Source organism: Scyliorhinus torazame, chromosome 2, assembly GCF_047496885.1.
Source record: "Scyliorhinus torazame isolate Kashiwa2021f chromosome 2, sScyTor2.1, whole genome shotgun sequence".
Taxonomy (NCBI): domain Eukaryota; kingdom Metazoa; phylum Chordata; class Chondrichthyes; order Carcharhiniformes; family Scyliorhinidae; genus Scyliorhinus; species Scyliorhinus torazame.
Window position 1 is genome coordinate 381,873,601 of NC_092708.1, and position 23,234 is coordinate 381,896,834.

The 23,234-nt window shown below is 48.3% G+C and overlaps 1 protein-coding gene across 3 annotated transcripts in view; it reads left to right on the top strand.

The window, feature by feature from the left end:
* Nucleotides 1-23,234, top strand: part of adck1 (aarF domain containing kinase 1) — a 781,712-nt gene that overhangs the window by 462,534 nt on the left and 295,944 nt on the right. For all 3 annotated transcript variants that reach the window (XM_072493591.1, XM_072493590.1, XM_072493592.1), the window contains 2 exons: nucleotides 5,974-6,132; nucleotides 10,600-10,716. In XM_072493591.1, coding sequence (XP_072349692.1) covers nucleotides 5,974-6,132; nucleotides 10,600-10,716 — 276 coding nt within the window. The remainder of the gene's footprint in view (nucleotides 1-5,973; nucleotides 6,133-10,599; nucleotides 10,717-23,234) is intronic.

The window sequence follows — 23,234 nt, forward strand, 5'->3', positions numbered from 1 at the left end:
AGCGCAGTACAGGCCCTTCGGCTCACGATGTTGCACCGACATGGGAAGTCAAAAAACAAAAGCCATCTAACCTACACTATGCCATTAGCATCCATATGCTTATCCAATAAACTTTTAAATGCCCTCAATGTTGGCGAATTCACTACTGTTGCAGGTAGGGCATTCCACGGCCTCACCACTCTTTGCGTAAAGAACCTACCTCTGACCTCTGTCCTATATCTATTACCCCTCAGTTTAAGGCTATGTCCCCTCGTGCTAGCCATTTCCATCCGCGGGAGAAGGCTCTCACTGTCCACCTTATCTAACCTCCTGATCATTTTGTATGCCTCTATTAAGTCTCCCCTTAACCTTCTTCTCTCTAACGAAAACAACCTCAAGTCCATCAGCCTTTCCTCATAAGATTTTCCCTCCATACCAGGCAACATCCTGGTAAATCTCCTCTGCACCTGCTCCAAAGCTTCCACGTCCTTCCTATAATGCGGTGACCAGAACTGTACGCAATACTCCAACTGCGGCCGTACCAGAGTTTTGTACAGCTGCAACATGACCTCATGACTCCGGAACTCAATCCCTCTACCAATAAAGGCCAACACTCCATAGGCCTTCTTCACAACCCTATCAACCTGGGTGGCAACTTTCAGGGATCTATGTACATGGACACCTAGATCCCTCTGCTCATCCACACTTCCAAGAACTTTACCATTAGCCAAATATTCCGCATTCCTGTTATTCCTTCCAAAGTGAATCACCTCACACTTCTCTACATTAAATTCCATTTGCCACCTCTCAGCCCAGCTCTGCAGCTTATCTATGCCCCTCTGTAACCTGCTACATCCTTCCGCACTGTCGACAACACCACCGACTTTAGTGTCGTCTGCAAATTTACTCATCCACCCTTCTGCGCCCTCCTCTAGGTCATTGATAAAAATGACAAACAGCAACGGCCCCAGAACAGATCCTTGTGGTACGCCACTTGTAACTGAACTCCATTCTAAACATTTCCCATCAACCACCACCCTCTGTCTTCTTTCAGCTAGCCAATTTCTGATCCACATCTCTAAATCACCTTCAATCCCCAGCCTCCGTATTTTCTGCAATAGCCTACCGTGGGGAACCTTATCAAACGCTTTACTGAAATCCATATACACCACATCACCTACCCTCGTCTACCTGTTCAGTCACCTTCTCAAAGAACTCGATAAGGTTTGTGAGGCATGACCTACCCTTCACAAAGCCATGCTGACTATCCCTAATCATATTATTCCTATCTAGATGATTATAAATCTTGTCTCTTATAATCCCCTCCAAGACTTTACCCACAACAGACGTGAGGCTCACCGGTCTATAGTTGCCGGGGTTGTCTCTACTCCCCTTCTTGAACAAAAGGGACCACATTTGCTATCCTCCAGTCCTCTGGCACTATTCCTGTAGCCAATGATGACATAAAAATCAAAGCCAAAGGCCCAGCAATCTCTTCCCTGGCTTCCCAGAGAATCCTAGGATAAATCCCATCAGGCCTCGGGGACTTATCTATTTTCAGCCTGTCCAGAATTGCCAACACCTCTTCCCTACGTACCTCAATGCCATCTATTCTAATAGCCTGCGGCTCAGCATTCTCCTCCACAACATTCTCTTTTTCCTAAGTGAATACTGACGAAAAATATTCATTTAGTATCTCGCCTATCTCTTCAGACTCCACACACAACTTCCCATCCCTGTCCTTGACTGGCCCTACTCTTACCCTAGTCATTCTTTTATTCCTGACATACCTATAGAAAGCTTTTGGGTTTTCCTTGATCCTACCTGCCAAATACTTCTCATGTCCCCTCCTTGCTCGTCTTAGCTTTGTCTTTAGATCCTTCCTCGCTACCTTGTAACTATCAAGCGCCCCATCTGAAACTTCACTCCTCATCTTCACATAGGCCTCCTTCTTCCTCTTAACAAGAGATTCCACTTCTTTGGTAAACCACGGTTCCCTCGCTCGACGCCTTCCTCCCTGCCTGACCGGCACGTACTTATCAAGAACACGCAGTAGCTGTTCCTTAAATAAGCTCCACATATCCAGTGTGCCCAACACTTGCAGCCTACTTCTCCAACCTATCCCCCCCAAGTCATGTCTAATGGCATCATAATTGCCCTTCCCCCAGCTATAACTCTTGCCCTGCGGTGTATACTTATCCCTTTCCATCACTAACGTAAACGTCACCGAATTGTGGTCACTGTGGCCTCTCCTCTTGTTGGCCTGTCAACATATTGTGTCAGGAAACCCTCCTGCACACATTGTACAAAAAACGACCCATCTAATGTACTCAAACTATATCTTTTCCAGTCAATATTTGGAAAGTTAAAGTCTCCCATAATAACTACCCTGTTACTTTCGCTCTTATCCACAATCATCTTCGCCATCCTTTCCCTACATCCCTAGAACTATTTGGAGGCCTATAGAAAACTCCCAACAGGGTGACCTCTCCTTTCCTGTTTCTAACCTCAGCCCATACTACTTCGGAAGAAGAGTCCCCATCTAGCATCCTCTCCGCCACCGTAATACTGTTTTTGACTAGCAGCGCCACACCTCCCCCTTTTTTGCCTCCTTCTCTGAGCTTACTAAAACACCTAAACCCCGGAACCTGCAACAACCATTCCTGTCCCTGCTCTATCCATGTCTCCGAAATGGCCACAACATCGAAGTCCCAGGTACCAACCCATGCTGCCAGTTCCCCTACCTTATTTCGTATACTCCTGGCATTGAAGTAGACACACTTCAAACCACCTACCTGAACACTGGCCCCCTCCTGCGAAGTCAATTCTGTGCTCCTGACCTCTATACTCTCAATCTCTCGTACCCTAAAACTACAATCCAGGTTCCCATGCCCCTGCTGTATTAGTTTAAACCCCCCCAAAGAGCACTAACAAATCTCCCCCCCAGGATATTTGTGCCCCTCAGGTTCAAATGTAGACCATCCTGTCTGTAGAGGTCCCACCTTCCCCAGAAAGAGCCCCAGTTATCCAGAAATCTGAATCCCTCCCGCCTGCACCATCCCTGTAGCCACGTGTTTAATTGCTCTCTCTCCCTATTCCTCATCTCATTATCACGTGGCACGGGCAACAACCCAGAGATAACAACTCTGTTTGTTCTCGTTCTGAGCTTCCATCCTAGCTCCCTGAAAGCCTGCCTGGCATCCTTGTCCCCTTTCCTACCTATGTCGTTAGTGCCAATGTGGACCACGACTTGGGGCTGCTCCCCCTCCCCCTTAAGGACCCGGAAAACACGATCCGAGACATCACGTACCCTTGCACCTGGGAGGCAACATACCAAACGTGAGTCTCTCTCGCTCCCACAAAATCTCCTATCTGTGCCCCTGACTATCGAGTCCCCAATTCTCCACCAGAATTTATTGGTTGGGGGGGGGGGCCTTCCCAGAAGTCCGCGGGTCGAACTTCCGGTTCCCGCCTTATATTAAAAAAAATATATAACAAAATAAAACAGAAAAAGAAGAACAGAAACGGGACCAGGTAAGTGTTTTTAAAGTAAAAACTTACCTCCCAGAAGTCCCTTGCGCACAGCTCCCGCCGAAATCCAAAGGCCTGCTCCTGCAAAGGTAAGTGCTTTTAAAGTAAAAACTTACCTCCCAGAAGGCCCTTGCGCACCGCTCCCGCCAAAATCCAAAAGGCTGCGGGCGATGAGCGGCCCGATGAGATGCCCGACAAGCAGGGGTCCTGAGGCTCCGTCCAAAATGGCGGCGAAGATGGCGGCGCCCACGGGGCGCACGTGGCGGGTGCCGTTAAAGATGGCGGCGCCCACGGGCCGCACGAGGTCTGGTGGGGGGAAGATGGTGGCGCCCACGGGCCGCACGTGGGTTGCGGGGACGAAACTGGCGGCATCCACGGGTCGCCGGTGGGGGGCGCAGGAACAATGGGGCTGGTTACAGCGGCGATCGACCGGGCCTGGCACACCGCAGCGAAATGTCCTTTCTTCCCGCAAGCCTTGCAGATTGCGCTCCGCGCCGGGCAGCGCTGCCGGGGGTGCTTTGTCTGCCCGCAGAAATAGCACTTTGGCCCCCCGGGGTTGGCTGGCTGCCGCGCGGCGCAGGCTTGAGGTTGGCGGGGGACGGTCGCTGATGGGGTCCACGATGTCCAGGAGGGGAGCGCCGTGCGGTCGGGGGCGTACGCTTGTACATTACGGGAGGCTACCGTTAGTGAGGTCGCGAATTTCCTGATCGCCGTGAGGTCGAGTGTACCCCCTTCTAAGAGACGCTGGCGGATGTACGCTGACCCTATGCCCATAACGAAAGTGTCCCTGATTAGGAGTTCGGAATGTTCAACGGCCGAAACAGCCTGACAATCATAGTTCCTCGCAAGAGCGTTCAGGGCACGGCAGAAATCTTCCAGTGACTCACCGGGGAGTTTTTGCCGCGTGGACAGGAGGTGCCTGGCGTAAAGTTTGTTGATCGGCCGGGTGTAGTTCTCTTTCAGAAGCGCCATGGCCTCAGTGTAGTTGGGCGCATCCCGGATAAGGGGAAAAATTTCGGAGCTCAACCGTGTGTACAGGATCTGGAGTTTCAGTGCTTCTGAGGGTTGATCTGTCGCTGATCCGATGTAGGCTTCAAAGCAAGCTAGCCAGTGGTCGAAGGCCGAAGTGGTGTTGTCTGCTTGAGGGTGCAGCTGCAGACGATCTGGCTTGATGCGTAGGTCCATCGCTGTAAAATCTCTGCTTAATAAATTGATGCACTATCAACTACGACGAGACGAGAGTAGAGAGTAATCGAGGCTTTATTAAGCAGAGATGCGTTGCCTCCTGCAGCTGCTGCCGAAATGGCTGCAGCTTGGTGAGCACGCACATTTATACTCCGCCTGCAGGCAGGGATCTACCCCCGTACCTGTAGTACAGGAGCCTTACCGTATTACTTCTCATATACGTCATATATACAAACAGTGGTGACTACCACATTAAGCTGTATCTGTTTGTGCAACAACATCAGGGGGAACACTTCCTGTATATGCTCAGTTGAAGTATCACCTGGCAGCATTGAAACAAACAAGTTAGTTTGACACAGACTAACAATATAGTTTACGTTATTAATTTAATTCTTTTTTTCAATTAGGGGGCAATTTAGTGTGCCAAATCCACCTACCCTGCACATCGATTTGTGTTGTGGGGGGTTGAGACCCACACAGACACGAGGAGAATGTGCAAACTCCACACGGACAGTGACCCGGTTCCGGGATCGAACCCGGGTCCTCGGAGCGTGAGGCAGCAGTGCTAACCACTGCGCCACCGTGCCGCCCTAGTTACTAATTTTTAAGGAATATTCTCCACTCGGCTGGATGAGTGCAGCTCCAACAACACTCGAGCAGCTCAACGGACGAAGAAGCCCGTTTGATTGTCACCCCAGCCACTGCCTCTGTCACCAGCTACAACGCAGCAACCCACCTGGGCTCTTTCAACAGCACCTTCCAAATTAAGCCTCTACCACCTAGAAGGACAAGGGCACCAGATGCATGGGAACACCACCTTCTCCAACTTCCCTTCCCAGTCACTTACCATCCTGACTTGGAACAGTATCACATTTCCTTCACTGTCGCTGGGTAAAAGTCCTGGAACTCCCTCCCTAACAGCACTGTGGATGCACCTACACCGCCGGGACTGCAACAGTTCAGGAAGAAAGCTCCCCGCCAGCTTCTCAGGGGCCTGGCCGGAAAAGGCCACGTCCCATGAAAGAATTTTAAGAAAGGTCAATTGCATGTTCTTATATTTAGACAATGACAAATACGCAGGTTTTATCCTGTCAGTTGGGGAAACCATGAGCAACAGCTCTGTTGGACACTCAGAATGAATTCTATAATGCGGTGCAAACAATTAAATGTATTGTTGTTCCTAGATTTGTCATGGTAAGACGGAGGATAAAGAAGGATTCCTTTAAGATCGGATTTGTAAAATATGTCGCCGACTGTAACCCAGAGTTTTATTTACAGATACTGATTCGAGCCATCTCATGGATGTTCCCTGACTTCAGCTTTGCGTGGCTGGTTGATGAAGCAAAGAAAAACATGCCGTTAGAACTGGACTTCCTGAAAGAGGGCCACAACGCGGAGGTGGTGGCCGACATGCTCAAGCGCTTCCAGTTTCTCAAGGTATGAATTTTCGAGCTTTAATCACGTGGGCTCCAACTTAAATGTAGGTGGCATTAATTGGGAAATGTCCTGACAGCCACAAAAAGCTTTTTTGTTTATATAAAGCCCTGCTTAATTTTGTCACCGTGTTGCCGTCTTTACTCTGAAAGTGAAGCATTTGAGGTTTGCTCCGATGGGAGTTGGAACAGAAAACAATTATTGGGTAAAGTGCTGAAGCATTCCATGTTTGACGCACAGGCTGTGCCATGGGATGGTATTGTTTGTTATGGAGCAAAGCTCGTGCTTGTGTTATGCAATAATGCGTATCGAAATGGCAGTATAAGGCGGAGGAATACATGGCTGGAGAGGTGGTATTGGGACATTAGAATCGGTTCAGGGGCAAGTCGGAGTGGTACTGAGCCAGATAGACTGCATCCGAACAGAGCTGGCAGGATGGGGTTATTTGGAAGGGTTTAAACTAACTTGGCAGGGCGACGGGAACCAAACTGTAATGTTAGAGTATAAGATGCACAAAAGACAAGAGGAGACAGAGAGCACTAGAGTGGGAAATTGTGAGATATTATAAAGGGCCAGAGTAAGAGAGATTACAATATTGTCTAAATTAAGCTTATAGTGCATATATGTAAATACATGAAGCGTGGTAAATCAGCTTGGTGACCTGCAGGCACAAATAATCACACGGGAGTATGATGTTGTGGCGAGAGACCTGGCTATAGAAAGGGTACTATATATCCCTAAATTACATTGAAAGGTAAGAAAGGAAAGCAAGGAGCAAGGGTTGTTTGATTGGCAGTATTTATTCGGGAGAATATAAAAGAGCTGGAGAGAGAGAGACACGGGGCAAAATTCTCTGCCTCACGCCACCAGTGGCAGAGTTCTCAGTGAGGTGGAAAATCCAACATGGGGAAGAAGCGGTTTCCGATGCTCCGGCCCAACGCTGGTTTCGGGATCGAGCTTCGCGCCTGCTCTGCTCACCATCGGGCTGGCCACCGTATTCTCCGCACCCACGCGATTCTCCCGTCCTCTGGGACAAGCGTGGCCGTGACGCGGTGGACCTCGCGGCGGGCCAAGGGGGTAACTCTTTAAGGGAGTTGCCCCCAAAGTCCATCTGAGGGCAACCACACAACTTCCCACCCAACCCCCACCAGACTCCCCCTCACCACCCCCAGAGACCCCCTAAATAAGTAGACCCACCTCGAGACCCTCTAAATACAAATACAGCTTCCACATAGACACAGCTGTCAGCTTTGTCCATTCATCTTCCTTCACGGTTGAGTAACTCTGAAGTACTCGAAGCAATGTTTAAATCTTTGATTGACAGGTCCTGGCCCGCTTCAGACAGAATTAAGTGCAGTCAATTTCCAGCTGACCACTTCACAATCACTCGACGTGAAGGGAGGTAATCGGAGAGTACTTAATTCTGATTTGCTTTGGGGGGGGGGCTTTGGCCAGCCGTGGGACATCACTCTCGGGCCGCGCCCTCAAAATGGCGGCCTGTTAGCGGGATTCCCTCGCGGATCCCTCACAATCCTTGCGCAAATCGCGTGCAACTCAGCTCCGGCAGGAGAACACAGAGCTGGATTCTCTGATTGCCTGCGCCGAAATTGCATTCGGTGATTGGGCAGAGGATTCGTTTTGACGCCGAAATCGGGGGCAGCGGCGTTGTCCGGATGCTCCGCCCCTTTAAAAACGGCGTCATCACTGAGTGCGCTGCACGCCATTGGGACGGCCTCAGGACGTCACCTGAGGCTCTCCCCCGATGCTCCGCCCCCGATGGGCTGACCTCCCGGTGGCGCGGGACACGTGCGCCCACAGTTTTCAGGGACCTCGGGTGGGGGCTGCGGACTGTGTCCAACACCGCCACAGTCGGGGGGAGGGGGGAGCAGCCGTTCCGCTGGTGGGGGGCTTCGGCTGGGGGCTGGGGTGACTGGTGGGGGGGGTGGTCCGGGGCTGGCAGGGGGCACTATCTGGCAGGCTGGGTCCGCGCACGTCCGGCGTCATGTTGTACGGCGCGACCGCTGCAGGTCCCCGCCGTGCGCAAGCGCAGCCACGGACCCGGCAATTCTCTGTCCGTATCCACAGGTTGTGGCGCAGCTGCTAGCCCCCTAACGGGCGGAACATTGGTGCCGGGGCAGCGCCGACCATTTGGTCGTAAGATCCGGACATAGCCTCAAAATCGGGGAATCCAGCCCACATTCTCCCAAACGGAGAATTCCACCATGATAGCCTTGAGGTAAACGCATGGCCTCCATCTGTGCTGCAACCATTTAATGATTGACATTATAATTTAAAGCTGTCGCACCACCTTCAGACTGTTGAATTAACCTAGATTTCACATTGTTATTCAAAATGACTCTGCTTAACATCCATTTCTTGGAAGAGTAACAATCGTGACAGAGCAGTCCGGAGTGAGGAAATATTGGGAATGAGATTAAGACGGATAGTTTTCAGTGATGTCTCTATGTTCCCATCAGCTTCTCACATCCTTCCCTTTATATCTCGTGATTCCCACTCCTGGGGCTGGATTATTCCGGCCCGTCCGCCGCGAGAACGCCACGGGAGAGGCACGGACAATGGAGTAGTCCGTCGAACCCGGGCGGGATTCTCCGGTCGCCGGGCAGGCGCGGCTGGATAATCCCGCCCCTTCTCCTCATTTGATCTCTCAGCGTCTCTGTCCTGACGTTTTCTTGGTCCATTTAGTTTTCCTCAGTCACTCCATCTGTCCTACACCGCAGCCCAATAGCAGCATGCCTCTATCACCATGAGAATCCCTAAAACCTGCTGCATATTGTTGTTCTAAAATATCTATTGGGCATGATCTAATGGCCGCGTTGGGCCTGATGCGGATCTGTGCAGACCAGTTCGATCCCGGAGAGGCCAAAGTCACATCCATGCTAGGCGCCGATCGGTTTCTGACCTAGCCTCTGATAGTCAGAGGCTTTTCCCCGGGGTAGAGGGGTCAGTTACTAGGGGGCATAGGTTTAAGGTGAGAGGGGCAAGGTTTAGAGTAGATGTACGAGGCAAGTTTTTTACACAGAGGGTAGTGGGTGCCTGGAACTCGCTGCCGGAGGTGGTGGTGGAAGCAAGGACGATAGTGACGTTTAAGGGGCATCTTGACAAATACATGAATAGGATGGGAATAGAGGGATACGGACCAAGGAAGTGTAGAAGATTGTAGTTTAGTCGGGCAGCATGGTCGGCACGGGCTTGGAGGGCCGAAGGGCCTGTTCCTGTGCTGTACTTTTCTTTGTTCTTTGTAACCGGCTCGCACCCGGTGGCAGATCCTGCCCAGAAGTGGCAATGTTCCAACTAACACCAATTTGATGGTGATCTCCATATCATTAACGGGACGGACACCCTATCAAACGGCCTCCCGACGACTAACCGGCTCCCCAGCGGTGGGTCACTCTGCCGCTGTTTAGCATACCTAATTAAAAATGGGAAGGTGGCGAAACGGCTGCTGAGGGGATCGGAGGGGGTGAGTGACCATCTTCAAAGTCGGGCATGCAGCCCGGGGGCTCTGGAGCTGCTGCCCCAGTGCTCGGTGGGAGGGGGGGGGGGGGGCGCTGGTGTGCATTGCAAGTCGCCGATTCGTGGCGGGGGTGAGGTCCAGGTATGGCATGTGGGACCGGTGGCAGGGGGCCGTTGCGAACACATCTGTGCTGTGGAGGACATTGAACTTATGACACTGGACTGAGGCCCTCCATGTAATGCTCCCCTAGCTGACAGCCGCTGCCACTGCCTCCGAGGCGGCGCAGGCTGACCTGTGGCCGACCCCCCAGGGGAACAGGGTGTCCCATCCCGAGACCACCGCGTCCAGCAGTTTGGCCGGGTCGGCATCTCCGAAACGTGGGGTGGGTCTGCTGGGACGGGTGGTATGGCTGCGTATTGTCCAGGATCTGCTGGAAGGGAGGTTATGCGCTGCTCCCCCTCATTAGCGGGGAGCTGTCGGGCATGCTCCAAGCCAATCGGCTGGCGGGACAGCCATTGTTGCTGTGAAGCCCGTTCAAAATCATTTACTCTTATATTTCCTGTCTGCCTCTCTGTATGGGGCCGGGAATGCAGACTGAGTTTTTAATGATGACTTATTTTATTGACTGTTTGCTTCCTCCAAATGGATTGTCTGGCCAGGCCCGATGCCTGAGGCTCCCAGTGGATCTGGCAGCAGGTTCAGGCTCCATATCATCTCTCAATGATATGCTGCCTCTGCCAGAGGGTACCACCCCACCCCGGCTCCCCCAGTCCCCATCCACCCGATCCCAGGCCATATTGTAGAAGCAGAGACTTCTAAATGAACAATTTAAACACATTAACAACCGGGACATTTGAAAACACAGTTGGCCTGTATAACATCGTCCGTGGGTGGCCTGCATGGTCTTTCAGCAGCTCCAAAAGTCTTTTTATTTGTCTGCTGGATTCCAGGAGATATACATTAATGCTGATGTTTCTTATTCCTCAATCCCAAAGGTCCCTAAAATTCATTGGGAGCTGTCAACCAGTCGTGTTCTGACCATGGAGTTTATGGAAGGTGGTCAGGTAAATGACAGACAGTACATGGAGAAAAATGGCATTGACGTGAATGAGGTAAGGACTGGGTTGGCTCACGTACTTTGACTTGATCGGCTTGTTTTTATTTTCCAGGATTAGTGGTGGGGATTATTACCTTATAATTGCTGTACACATCTCCAGACGATTGTGTTGCTTAATGTGTATTTAACAGTGGGCATTCTGCATTATTCTTTCTGTATTTCTTACTGTCATGTGAGTTATGAGAAATAATTGTTTATTCATTTTTCAAGCGTTGAAAGGAGAGGGTCAGTAATGCACTCATGTTAGTTTTGCTTTTCATTTATTTCCCTTCTACTGAAACTGTTTTGAGGCAGCATGTGGTATGTTTTTACACTCATATAAGGGCCATTTAGATCCGAAACGTTCACTCTGGATGCGATCTACCAGCCTCGTCACGCCCGGCTCAGGACACGACCCTGCCGGTAAGTCCCGTGGGAGACCTCTCGTGAGATTTAACAGCCACGTTATGCCTCACAAGATCTAACGATATCTCGTGAGGCATCGCAATCTGGATCCCGCCTACAATTTAAGTGTGTCGGCAAGCTCCCTTGAATATGTTTGCGCCGGAGTTACCCAACGCGTGGGATCTAACGCCCGCGCTCGGAGATCCCAAGCTAGCGCCGTTTAGCACTGGCCTCAACCAACGTGGATCAGGAGTACCGCCACTTAGGGGGGGTCCCCCAGGCGATCAGAGAGCCCTCGCTGGTCGGGCTCTGGACAGGGTGGTTACCCTGTCACTCCCTGGTGGCACTGCCAGGGTACCTGGGTGGCACTGCGCTGCTGGCATTGTTCTGCATCAAAAGCCAGCTGTTTAGCCCATTGTGCTAAACCAGCCCCAAGAGCCTGGCATGCTGATTTCTTTGCGTTTTTATAGTACCTTTCATCAGTACGAAGTACCAAGGTGTACACAGGCGCAGAATTGGGCATAACTCGTCTCCAAGCCACACAAAGATATTTAAGCAAATAAGAACTAGGAGTAGACAATTGAGCCCCTCGACCCCGCTCCGCCATTCAATACCATCAGTCCTCTCTGCCTCAACTCCACTTTCCTGCCCGTTCTCCATAACCCTTCAACCCATTGCTAATTAAAAATCTGTCTCACTCCTCCTTAAATTTACTCACTGTCGCAGTATCCACCGCACTTTGGGGTCGTGAACTCCACAGATTCACGACCCTTTGAGAGAAGTAATTTTTCCTCATCTCTGTTTTAAATCTGCTCCCCCTTATCCTAAAACTGTGACCTCTCGTTCTGGAATGCCCCACAAGATGAAACGTCTGCTCGACATCTACTTTGCCAATAGCTTTTAGCATCTTATATATGACTAAAGATATGATGAGCCGGGTCTTAAGGAGCATTTAAAGGAGGAGAGGAGGAGGTAGCAGGTGGAGGGTAATAGGCTGGACAAAACCCATTTGTCCATTTTTACCACATGCCACGTCTAAATGTGGTTTATGCTTCAAACGCAAAGTGCTTTGGAACATTTTACGATATAAATTAAAGTTGTTACTGTTCAGTCTCATCTGAAGCATGGTGTTGTGTATGAGGATTGATACTCAGATGAGCGGGTAACACAAGCAGGTTTCCCAGCCCGAGTTGAATGTATCACTGGAGTTTTCATCATATGACCTTCTGCCTCCAACGACCCTCCTAATGGCATGTTAATTATATTGTTAAGATACACAGCTGGATGATATTGTTTAATGATTAAGTACTTGAAGCACATATAAAGAGAGACCGTGAGGGGGCTGGTGTGCACCATCACCCCGGGAATTATATTTTAGTTTGATTAGTTAAGTTCCCTTGGACGTTTTGTTTTAGTTATAGTTCCTCACCAGGGGCTGTCATGCCCTGTCATTTCTGTTTAATTTATTGTTGCTTTTTCTACTAATCAAAAAGAGTATAAAGAGTGACTGTTGGAACGCAGGGTTAATAGATGGGAAGCGGCATATATCTAATGCTGCATTCTGTAAGTAAACCTATTATCAAGAAAAGTGTTAGTATTAGTCTAGTTTTGTATTTCGTCAGCTGGCCTGGGTTTGATGCCCTGCCCCCACACTCCCGCCATTGGTCAGCTATGCTGTTATTGAATGGCAGAGCGGCTCGAGGGGCCAAATGGCCCACTTCAGCTCCTATTTCATATGTTTCTATGTTCATATGCCACTGTATGGCCATTCTTACGGTGCCCCGCGTGACCCCAACCAATTGAAAAGCAGAAGTGACTCTTCATGGGATGAAATTTGATTGTCAATCAAATAGCTTTTTTGCCCAGAGGAAATTTTTTTAATAACCAATAAATTGAAACATTCAAAGAAAATCGAGCACTCAACTTTGCCTTAGTGCCCCTGTAATTTTTCTCATGGAGTTTCTTCTGCAGAGCTCTGGATATTAATTTCTAATTCCGGGACACTCCGGGCTACTTCTGCACGGTTAGCAACCCAAAGCAAGATTTTAGTTGGCGAAGCAACAAGTATTAGAAACCATATTTGCTCCTCCCTAGTAAAAACGGAGGGAGAGTTGTAGTCGGAGATGGAAAAGTTAATGATGTTTTTAAGAATTGTGAATCTATTTGAAATTTTCTCCATCAGACGCCTTCCAGATGCAGGGCCAAAATTCAAAATCCAAAATCAATTGGCCTACTTTTGAGGTTCCAATGCATTAGAAAACCTTCCTTGTGAATTTCTGAAATAGAAACAGTGAATGTTGGGAAAGCTCAGCGGTCTGGCAGCATTAGCGAAGAGTAAGGGAGAGGTAACGTTTTGGTTCTGTATGACTCTACTTCAGAGCTGAAGAGAGGTAGAAATGTGCCGGGTGTTACAATGTTGAAGAGAGAGTCGGAGCAGGTGGAGCAAAATAGAAGGTCAGGGATAGGTAGGGATAGTTTGTGAATTTCTGATGTTGTTCCAATTTCTCAAAAAGGTTCCAAACCAGTAAATGTTCCCTGACATCCAACATTGAATAGATAATATCCTATGAGGATTGACTGGACCAGTGGGCTAGGGCATAGTTGTTATGCTGTTAGAATGGTAATGCACAGGCCTAAATTAGAAATCTAGGCAACGTCCAAAGATGTTCAGGTTAGATGTGTTGGCCATGCTAAATTGCTCCATAGTGTCCAAAGATGTGGAGGTTAGGTGGATTGTCCATGCTAAATTGCTCCTTAGTGTCCAAAGATGTGCAGGTTAGGTGGATAGACCATGCTTCATTGCCCCTTACTGTCCAAAGATGTGCAGGTTAGGTGGATATGCCATGCTAAATTGCTCTTTAGTGTCCAAAGATGTGCAGGTTAGGTGGATGGACCATGCTAAATTGCTCTTTAGTGTCCAAAGATGTGCAGGTTAGGTGGATGGACCATGCTAAATTGCCCCTTTGCATCCAAAGATGTGCAGGTTAGGTGGATAGGCTATGCTAAATTTCCCCTTGATGTCCAAAGGTCGGGGGGGGGGGGGGGGGGAAGTGGGGGTTACAGGGATAGGGCGGGGAAGTGAGCCTGGGAGGGGTACTCTTTTGGAAGATCGGTGCAGACTCGATGGACTGAATTGTCTCCTTCAGCACTCATGGGATTCTATGTGGGTTTAACGCCCACCATTGCAGTTTGACATTTTGAAATAAATGCAGAAAACACTGGAAATACACAACAGCCAAGGCAGGATCTCTGGAGAGAAAAGCAGAGTTAATGTCCTTTCATCAGAACATGAAGATTTTGAATTCAGTTTAAAAAATCTGGGAATTAAAAAAAAGCTGTGATCGGTAAAAGTGACCATGAAGCTCCCTTTAACATTGACATTGTCATATACTCCCCCCATCAATATTTGGAGTGTCACCATTGGCCAGCCACAAAGATCATGGGGCTCCAAGAGCAGATCAGAGGTTCGATATTCTGTGGTATGCCCTAAAGCCTTTCCACCAATGGCAAGACACAAGCCAGGAGTGTGATAGATTATCACCACTTGCTTGGGTGAGTGCAGCTCGGCCAACAATCAAGAAATTCAATACCATCCAGAATAAAACAGTCCACTTGTTTCGCCCCCTGGTTTCTGCACCACCAGCTCAATGTGGCTCCACGCTCGCCGCACCACCAGTTCATCATGGCTCCAGAGTGTATCACAAAAACGATACACTACAGCAACTCTCAGGGCTCCTTAGGCAGCACCTTCCATAGCTGTGACCTCTACCACCGAGAGCAGAAGGCTAGTGGGAATACTGTCACCTCCAAGTTCTCTGCCAATCCCACTCATCGCAGCTTGGAACTATCTTGTCATTCCTTCATTAATGCTGGAATAAAACTTAGAAACCCTTACCCAACAGCACTGAGGGTGTATCTGCAGATGGGCTGCGGCGGTTCAAGAAGGTGGCTCACCGCCACCTCCTCAAGGGCCATTAGGGTAGGGCAATAAGGTTTGGCCTACCCAGTCACGCCCGTATCTGGTGAATGAACAAGTGAGTAAAGAGCAGTCGGGTTGTTGCATTTGTAAAAATCCAACTGCTTCATGAATACATTTTAAGGAAGGAAATTTGCTGTCCCTACCTGATCTGGTCTGTACATTGTTGTGTTATGTACTCTGCGATAACACGGGCTGCAACTCGATGCAGCTTTGACCAAAAGATACTCCAGATGTTTAGCACAGTTCTCTATGAGTTCAACTCTCCTGCTAATCTTGCTATAGAAACTCAGTCTAACTAACCAGTCTGCTCTAAGCCACGTGGTGGGTGTGATGCTTCTGATCTGCCCTTGTCCTACTCTCTAAGTGTCTCCTGTGAAAAGAGACAGAGCATGTGTGCCCTGTCCTTATATATGGGTTGAAAATGAAATGAAATGAAATGAAAATTGCTTATAGTCACAAGTATGCTTCAAATGAAGTTACTGTGAAAAGCCCCTAGTCGTCACATTCCGGCGCATGTTCGGGGAGGCTGATACGGGAATTGAACCGTACTGCTGGTCTGCCTTGGTCTGCTTTCAAAGCCAGCTATTTAGCCCAGTGTGCTAAACCAGCCCCATATTGTGTAATTCCCCCTTGTGGTAGTGTCACCTCTGGGTGTCTTGACTGCCCATTAGTCGTGTCCTATTCTATGTGTTCATTAGCTGTATGTCTGCATGTCATGTCGTCTCTGGTGCTCCCTCTAGTGTTTACTTAGTCGTACTGTATTTACATTAACCCCTTGTGTATTTACAGTGATGCATATCACCACATCCCCTCTTTTATCGTGTTAAATATTTTCTGTACTGTGTTAAAGAAAAATTGAACAGAAACAGGTAAATAGGTGATGCCATGTACAAGTTATGATGACTGTGATGACGATACAAGATCAAAGAATAGTTATGATGACATTGAGGATTATACAATACCAAATAATAGTTATGAGTCCAAAGTTCATGAAATTACATGGTCGCGTGGATTTCTTGTGCTGTTATGGAAGTGTCGATGTTGATGTTGTCATTCCCTTGTGAACGCCATCAGTGTCCTGGTGTTTACGTAACCAAGAAGTCATCAGGAGGTGTTCAAATGGTCAAATCACTTCATTGTCTCAGGTGGACTCTTCTTTTTTATGCTTGTGGTAGCAATTCTTGATGACATATTTCCTGAAAGTTGGTTTGCTTGTCCGTAGTGTAGCAAACGTGAATTGGTAAGATGCGTTGACATGCCATGGTATGTTTGCACTCTCGCCATTGTTCTGAGCTGAGCAGTAACATTGTCCTTCATGGGCAGAGTTGTACCATGTCGTACCAGTTGTTGGTCTATTGTTGTTGTCATTGTTGTTATTGACGTGCTTGTTGTTGTGTTTGTTGCCTCTGGTGCGCTTCTTGTTGTTGTCTTTGTTGTTTTTGTAGGTTTTGTTGCCGTGTTTGTTGCGCTCAATGACCACACCGAGTGGAGTCCTTCACAAAGTTACTTGTGTCAGTGCCTTTGTGGCATCTGCTGTTTCATTGAGCGTGCCGTCTCTGATTCCTCGGCGCTCCCTGTCTGGAGTCATGTCCGGTTCACTTGAATCATCTTTGGCTTGTCGATGCTCCCCGTCTGGAGCCCTTTCTGGTTCACCTGAATCACCTTTGGTTTCTTGATGCTCCCCATCTGGAGTCATTTCAGGTTCTTGTGGAGAGGCTCGAGTAGATGAGGTTTGAATTAACGTGGTGTCACTGGAGTCACCAGTAGCCTCACTTTGATTGTCGAGTGCCTCTGTACATACTAGCTGAGATCTGTCAATCTCGCTGAGATGTCGCACATCTTGTATGGGAATTGTGAAGCTTTTGTCACTTGTCGCACATACAGTGGGTAGACCTTCAGTGTCTTGTTGCCGGTTAGATGAGCTGGGTAGACTGTCAGAGTCCTCTTCTGGTGGCTCAAGTAATCTTGGTAGACTGTCATAGGCGTCTTGCTGTGCACTTGAGCGTGGCAGACTTGCATCGTCTGCTGCTGGTTGCTCAGATAAGGTTGCTAGACCTTCATGGTCTTGTTCATGCAAGGACTGCGCTCTGGAGTCTTGCTTGCTTCCATCGTGGAGTCTGTCAACGAGCTCGCTGTGGAGGCTTGTATTGCTCTCTTTGTGGAGTCTGGCATCGTTCCCTGTGTGGAGTCGTGCAGTGGTCTCGCTGTGGAGTCGATCTGTGCGCTCTCAACGGAGTCGTGCAGTGGTCTCGCTGTGGAGTCTTTCTGTGTTCTCTGTGTGGAGACATGCAGTGGTCTCGCTGTGGAGTCTGTAATCGCTTTCTGTGCGGAGTCGGGGACTCTTCGTGATGCGTGGACCACTCTCTGTCTCTTGGCACCAGGCCGCAGCAGAATCCTGTACTCATGGGTTGGGATGTTGTCTATGCTGGGATGAGGATCCTCAAATCCGAAGAACTCGTCCATGACTGTGTCGGATGCTTTAATGTACAACACATCTCGTTGCGGTTCGGATTTGGTACTGAGGTTGCCACGTCCAATGATGAAATCATTGTCTGAGTCGTAGACTTCAAGGACTAAATCATCTCTTAGGGTGGTGCTAACTGCTTGTTGCAGGGTTCTGCGGAGGTTACTTTCAGCTACTGGTCGAAGTTCAGGCATTGTGCTGTCGTTCCAGGTGAAAGAATTATGTTTTCTGGCTTTAAGTTTTTTTTCCACTATTTTTGGACATTTCTCCTTTAAGTGGGTGTGGTCCAGGGCCTCTGACGTCATGACGCTTGTGACGTAGAGTGTAGGAATGGATTGTGCATGCGCAGATCGCTTTTCCTTCACTGTGCACTCTTTTCGTAACTGCGCATGTGCGGCTCCTTGCGCAAGATGGCTGCCAATCAAAATTGCCGTTTGCCTCTGCTGCAAGCCTACCTTTGCCTCGTATTGAGTATAGCCGCCAGTTTTACCGATTTCTGTTGTGTTCACCTCGCAGTAGTTTTCAAACTTGTCCAGGACTGCCTGGACGTCTCTCTTGTCCTGCCCTTTGGAGTACTTGAAGGAGTTGAAGATTTCTGTCGCACTTTCATCCGCAATGGTGAGTAGACGATCTATCTTTTCAGCATCAGCCATGCCATCTAGGTCGGATGCTACCATGTAAATCTCAAATCTCTGCTTGAATGCACACCAGTTGGCACTGAGATTGCTGTGGTACCTGAGCTGCGGAGGAACCAGAATCTCGATCATCTTGCCTGGGTGCGGTTGCTGGTAGTCACGGATCTTGCTGAGTTGAACTATGTAGATTCAACAGGCACTACTGGTACCATGTTGTGTTAAGTACTCTGGGATAACACAGGCTGCAACACGATGCAAAAGATACTCCAGATGTTGAAGTAAGTTCAATGTGATTTATTGAACCATAGTTCTCTATGAGTTCGACTCTCCTGCTAATCTTGCTATAGTGACTCAGTCTAACTAACCAGTCTGCTCCAAGCCACGTGGTGGGTGTGATGCTTCTGATCTGCTCCTGTCCTACTCTCTAAGTGTCGCCTGTGGAAAGAGACAGAGCATATGTGCCCTGTCCTTATATATGGGTTGTGTAATGCCCCCTTGTGGTAGTGTCACCTCTGGGTGTCTTGACTGCCCATTGGTCGTGTCCTATTCTATGTGTTTGTCAGCTGTATATCTGCATGTCATGTCACCAAGGCTGGTCATCCCTCTAGTGTTTACTTAGTCGTAGTGTATTTCCATTAACCCCATATGTATTTACAGTGATGCATATCACCACATACATGACTCCAAATACACAGCATCGTGGGTGTCCTCTGACGTGATCTCCGAAGTGGCTTAGTTAGCTACTCAAATATATCAAATCGCTCGAGGAACCAGTTCCCATGGAATCAAGGTATGGGCAATAATATTATTATTTAAACATTGAGCATAGAATCCATACAGTGCAGAAGGAGGCCATTCGGGCCATTGAGTCTGCACTGACCCTCCAAAAGAACACTCTACCTGGGCCCACTGCCCCATCCTTTCCCTGTAACCGAGTGCATTGATCATGGCCAATCCACCTGACCTGCGCAGCTTTGGACCTTGGGAGGAAACCAGAGCACCCGAAGGAAGCCCACGCAGACAGGAGGAGAACATGCAAACTCGACACAGATGGTCACCCAAGGCTAGAATTGAACCCGGGTCCCTAGCGGTGTGAGGCAGCAGTGCTAACCACTGTACCACCATGCTGCCCTTAAGTGAGCAGTAACCGGCTACCGACCGTGAATTGAGCCGAGGACTCCCTCTCCCACTGCCACATTGTGCACTGTATGAAACCTGTCATTGGTTCAGCCAATTCCTATTTTAATCACTGTTCTGAAGGATAAGACTCAAGTTGAGGTTCAAGGCATGGAAGATTCAGCCAACCATCACGGGGCCTAAAATTATTTTTATTATTTAGATGTACCACACTAAAATTATTTTTATTATTTAGATGTACCACACTAAAATAATAAATTCTCTTTGATCCTTTTAGTGAAGGAGACACTTCCTTACTTATAAGTGCATCCGATAAGATTTCACGTGCAGTAACTGTGCATCAATGTAAATTCAACTTGACAACCCCAACCGGTTATGCAAGGCAGTAGCTGTTTGCTTAATGTAACGTGTGTATGATTTTAGCAGCAGATTGTGATCAGTTGCTCCTGCTTCCCAGTTTTATTTTACAAATGCGGATTTATTTCGGAAGGGGAGCGTTGGAGCATCCATTGTAAGTTGCACCTTTCATAGATTTCATCTGAGATGCTCTCCAGTAAACGTACAGATTCACCTCCAGCTTTTCGATTGCTTGCGGAATTGATACTGTGGATGAGTGTGGCTGTAAGTTTAAATTTTTTAAAGAAGCTGTTTTTGTTTTCTACGGATTTGCCTTCAGTTTTATACCATATGGTCAATGGGCACTTCAACAATAGATACAGAGCTTTCAACTTTTAAAAAGATAAATATGTTTATGCCTTTGTTAACGTAATAGAGAGAGAAAAATAATTGTGTTCCCATATCATCTTTCACAACATCACAACACCCCAAATCCCGTGCCAGGCAAATATCTTTTTTTTTAAAAATGTAGTCACTGTTTCATAGAATTTCATAGAATTTACAGTGCAGAAGGAGGCCATTCGGCCCATCGAGTCTGCACCGACTCTTGGAAAGAGCACCCCACCCAAGGTCAACACCGCCCCCCTATCCCCATAACCCAGTAACCCCACCCAACACTAAGGGCAATTTTGGACACTAAGGGCAATTTATCATGGCCAATCCACCTAACCTGCACATCTTTGGACTGTGGGAGGAAACCGGAGCACCTGGAGGAAACCCACGCACACACGGGGAGGATGTGCAGACTCCGCACAGACAGTGACCCAAGCCGGAATCGAACCTGGGACCCTGGAGCTGTGAAGCAATTGTGCTATCCACAATGCTACCGTGCTGCCCCAATATTGTACTGTAGGAAACACAGCAGCCAATATGCCTGCACGAACATCAACAACAACCAGATCCTTTGATTTCTCGTGATCTTGGCTGAATATTGGCAGAGCAGGGGGAGGGATGATAATGCATCTACAGCACCTCCGACAGTGTGGCATTGCCCCAGTACAGCACTGAAGTGAAAGCTGACATGTTGTGTGCAAGACTGTGCAGTGGGTCTAGAACCCACAAACATGTGACTCAGAGAGTCACTCAGCTAATCACTCAGCCATGGCAGATACTTTAGATGTTAGTGCACTAGTATCAGTAACATTTCTGTACAGTGAACTCTCCCATTTAAACAAAAAATCATTTTTTGCGCCCTGCTAAAGTTTTAGTCGAAAAACCCTCTCAGAATGCATCTTATTGTAAGGTTGCAAAAGGTGATGTAGCCATCAGGCAGAGTCTATTGACATTGTTTAATACAGACTTTTAAGGATTATCATTAAACCTTTACGAACGTATATAAATCTGCAGAGATTAGTCTCACTGTTTGACTGTCCTGACATATAATCGTTGTGCGGTTGATTTTCAAAGGACATGCTCTCTCTCTCCTGCACATTGCATGCTCTCGCTTGCGTGTGTTTCAGTGATCCAAACCCTAATACTGATTTTGCTCCTGTGAGGTTCTCGGCTAGTGAAAGTGTCAGGACGATGAACAGCATGCAGCAGGAGGCAGCTTTGAACAAAATCCCATCTCGCTCAAAATTTACAGCACCTTTTTAGCCTCTCGGGCTGGGGAAAACGCAGAGATGGTGAACTGAAAGATTGCAAATGCCTGGGAAGATTGACAGCATCCGAGAGAGGGAAAGACAGGTTAACGTTTCACCTGGGCGCCCATCAGTGGATACCCGCTGCCTCTTTCTGCATTTTATTTTCTATTCCAGCATTTTTCATTTTATCTTAACTAAAATATTGAATTCACCATGGAAGTGACTCCACGGCACTTGGAGGAGGCTCTCCAGGGGAGGGTGTGAAGTGAGGATCTCAGATCCCAGTCCATTGCAAATATTGTCTGGAAATAAAGCAAGCCAGGCCCATTTTGCATTCATTCTGAAAGGTGACACCGTCACTGAGAGAAGAGCAAGGCTGATTAAAGAACAGGGGGAAACGAGCAGTGCTCAGAGTAAGGCCTAGACTCTTGTAAGAAAAGATAAAATATAATGTCTTTCAGCACCCATGGATATTTACAGCCAAATAGTTATTTCTGAAGTATGATCACAGTTGCAAGTTAAGGAAATGTGGCGGCCAGTTTGTGTACAGAAACTCCCACAATGACAATGAGATGAATGATAAGATAATCATCGTAGAACCATAGAATTTACAGTGCAGAAGGAGGCCCTTTGGCCCATCGAGTATGCACCAGCCCTTGGAAAGAGCCTATCCCATCCCCGTAGAACAGTGCCCCTTCCAGTCTGCAGTGTCACGTGGGCACCCTGATAGTGCCAGGCTGGCACTGCCAGGGTGCCTGGGTGGCAGTGCCAACGTGCCGGGCTGGCAGTGCCAAGACTCCTGGGTGCCAGCGGGAGTGACAGATAAGCACCCTGACCAGAGCCCGACCACTCGGGGGGGCTCCGATTGCCTAGGAGACCCTGCAGGTGCTGAAAAACCTGGTCCATGTTTGTGTGGACCAATGTCAAATGGCGCCATGGCAAGGTCTCCCAGGCGCGGGCATTCAATTCCAGGCCTTGGGAGAATCCGGCACAGATGTATTTAGCTGCTCATTTAAATATGCAAATCTGGATACCACACAGCGAGGGCGAGATCCAGATCATGGCGTCACATGAGATCTCGTCAGATTTCGCAAGATGTCCCGAGCGTCGCGAATCTCGCGAGAGGCTTTAATGGCCTCGTCGCGTCCCGAGTCGGGCACGACGAGGCCATTCAATCGGGCCCAATGTGTTCCCAGTGATGATAGTTGAGAGATAAATATTGGTCAAGTTTGTTTTGTTGTAGAAGGACTTCATGCAGCAGAGCACACCTTTTTGAGAAAATAGACTCTATTTACATAATTTAGTTTATTCATTCCTCTTTGACCGAGGTGAAGTTGTTGGCATCTGTTCAACATCTGTTCTAGGCAATGACCTTCCACCTTTGAGACCTAAACAAAGACACGACAGATGTAGAGGCTCTCTAACAACACTCACCTTCAGTACGTGACTGTTGCTCAGAGTTTCAATCCACCTCCCTCTAGACGTGTGACATATGTGGGAAACCCTTGGAATATTTGCACTTAAATTCGTCAGCTCGGTCAGAAGGAGATCGGGGAAGGAGCAAGTGACGAAAGGTGCAATCATACAAATTCAAATGATGGGACGGTTCTTTGAGGAGATGGTAGAGGATGAGGCAATTATTTCTGGAACAATATCCAAGCAGCCTACACAGTAATGAAAAACCTTGCTTTATCTGATCCTGCCTGGAGTGAAGTACTACGCATTTCTGACATTATAACAATACTTTAACAGTACGTCATCGGCTGCAGCGCTGTTTGAGATGCCCTGAGGTTGTGAAATGGGCTATATAAATGCATATGCCTTCCTTTTTTCCAAGGTACATACAATCAATGAACAGTAATATCAATGCAAACTCTTTCTGTTCATTACTATCACAATGAGCAAGTCAACCCTTCATTGGGAGAGATCATATAT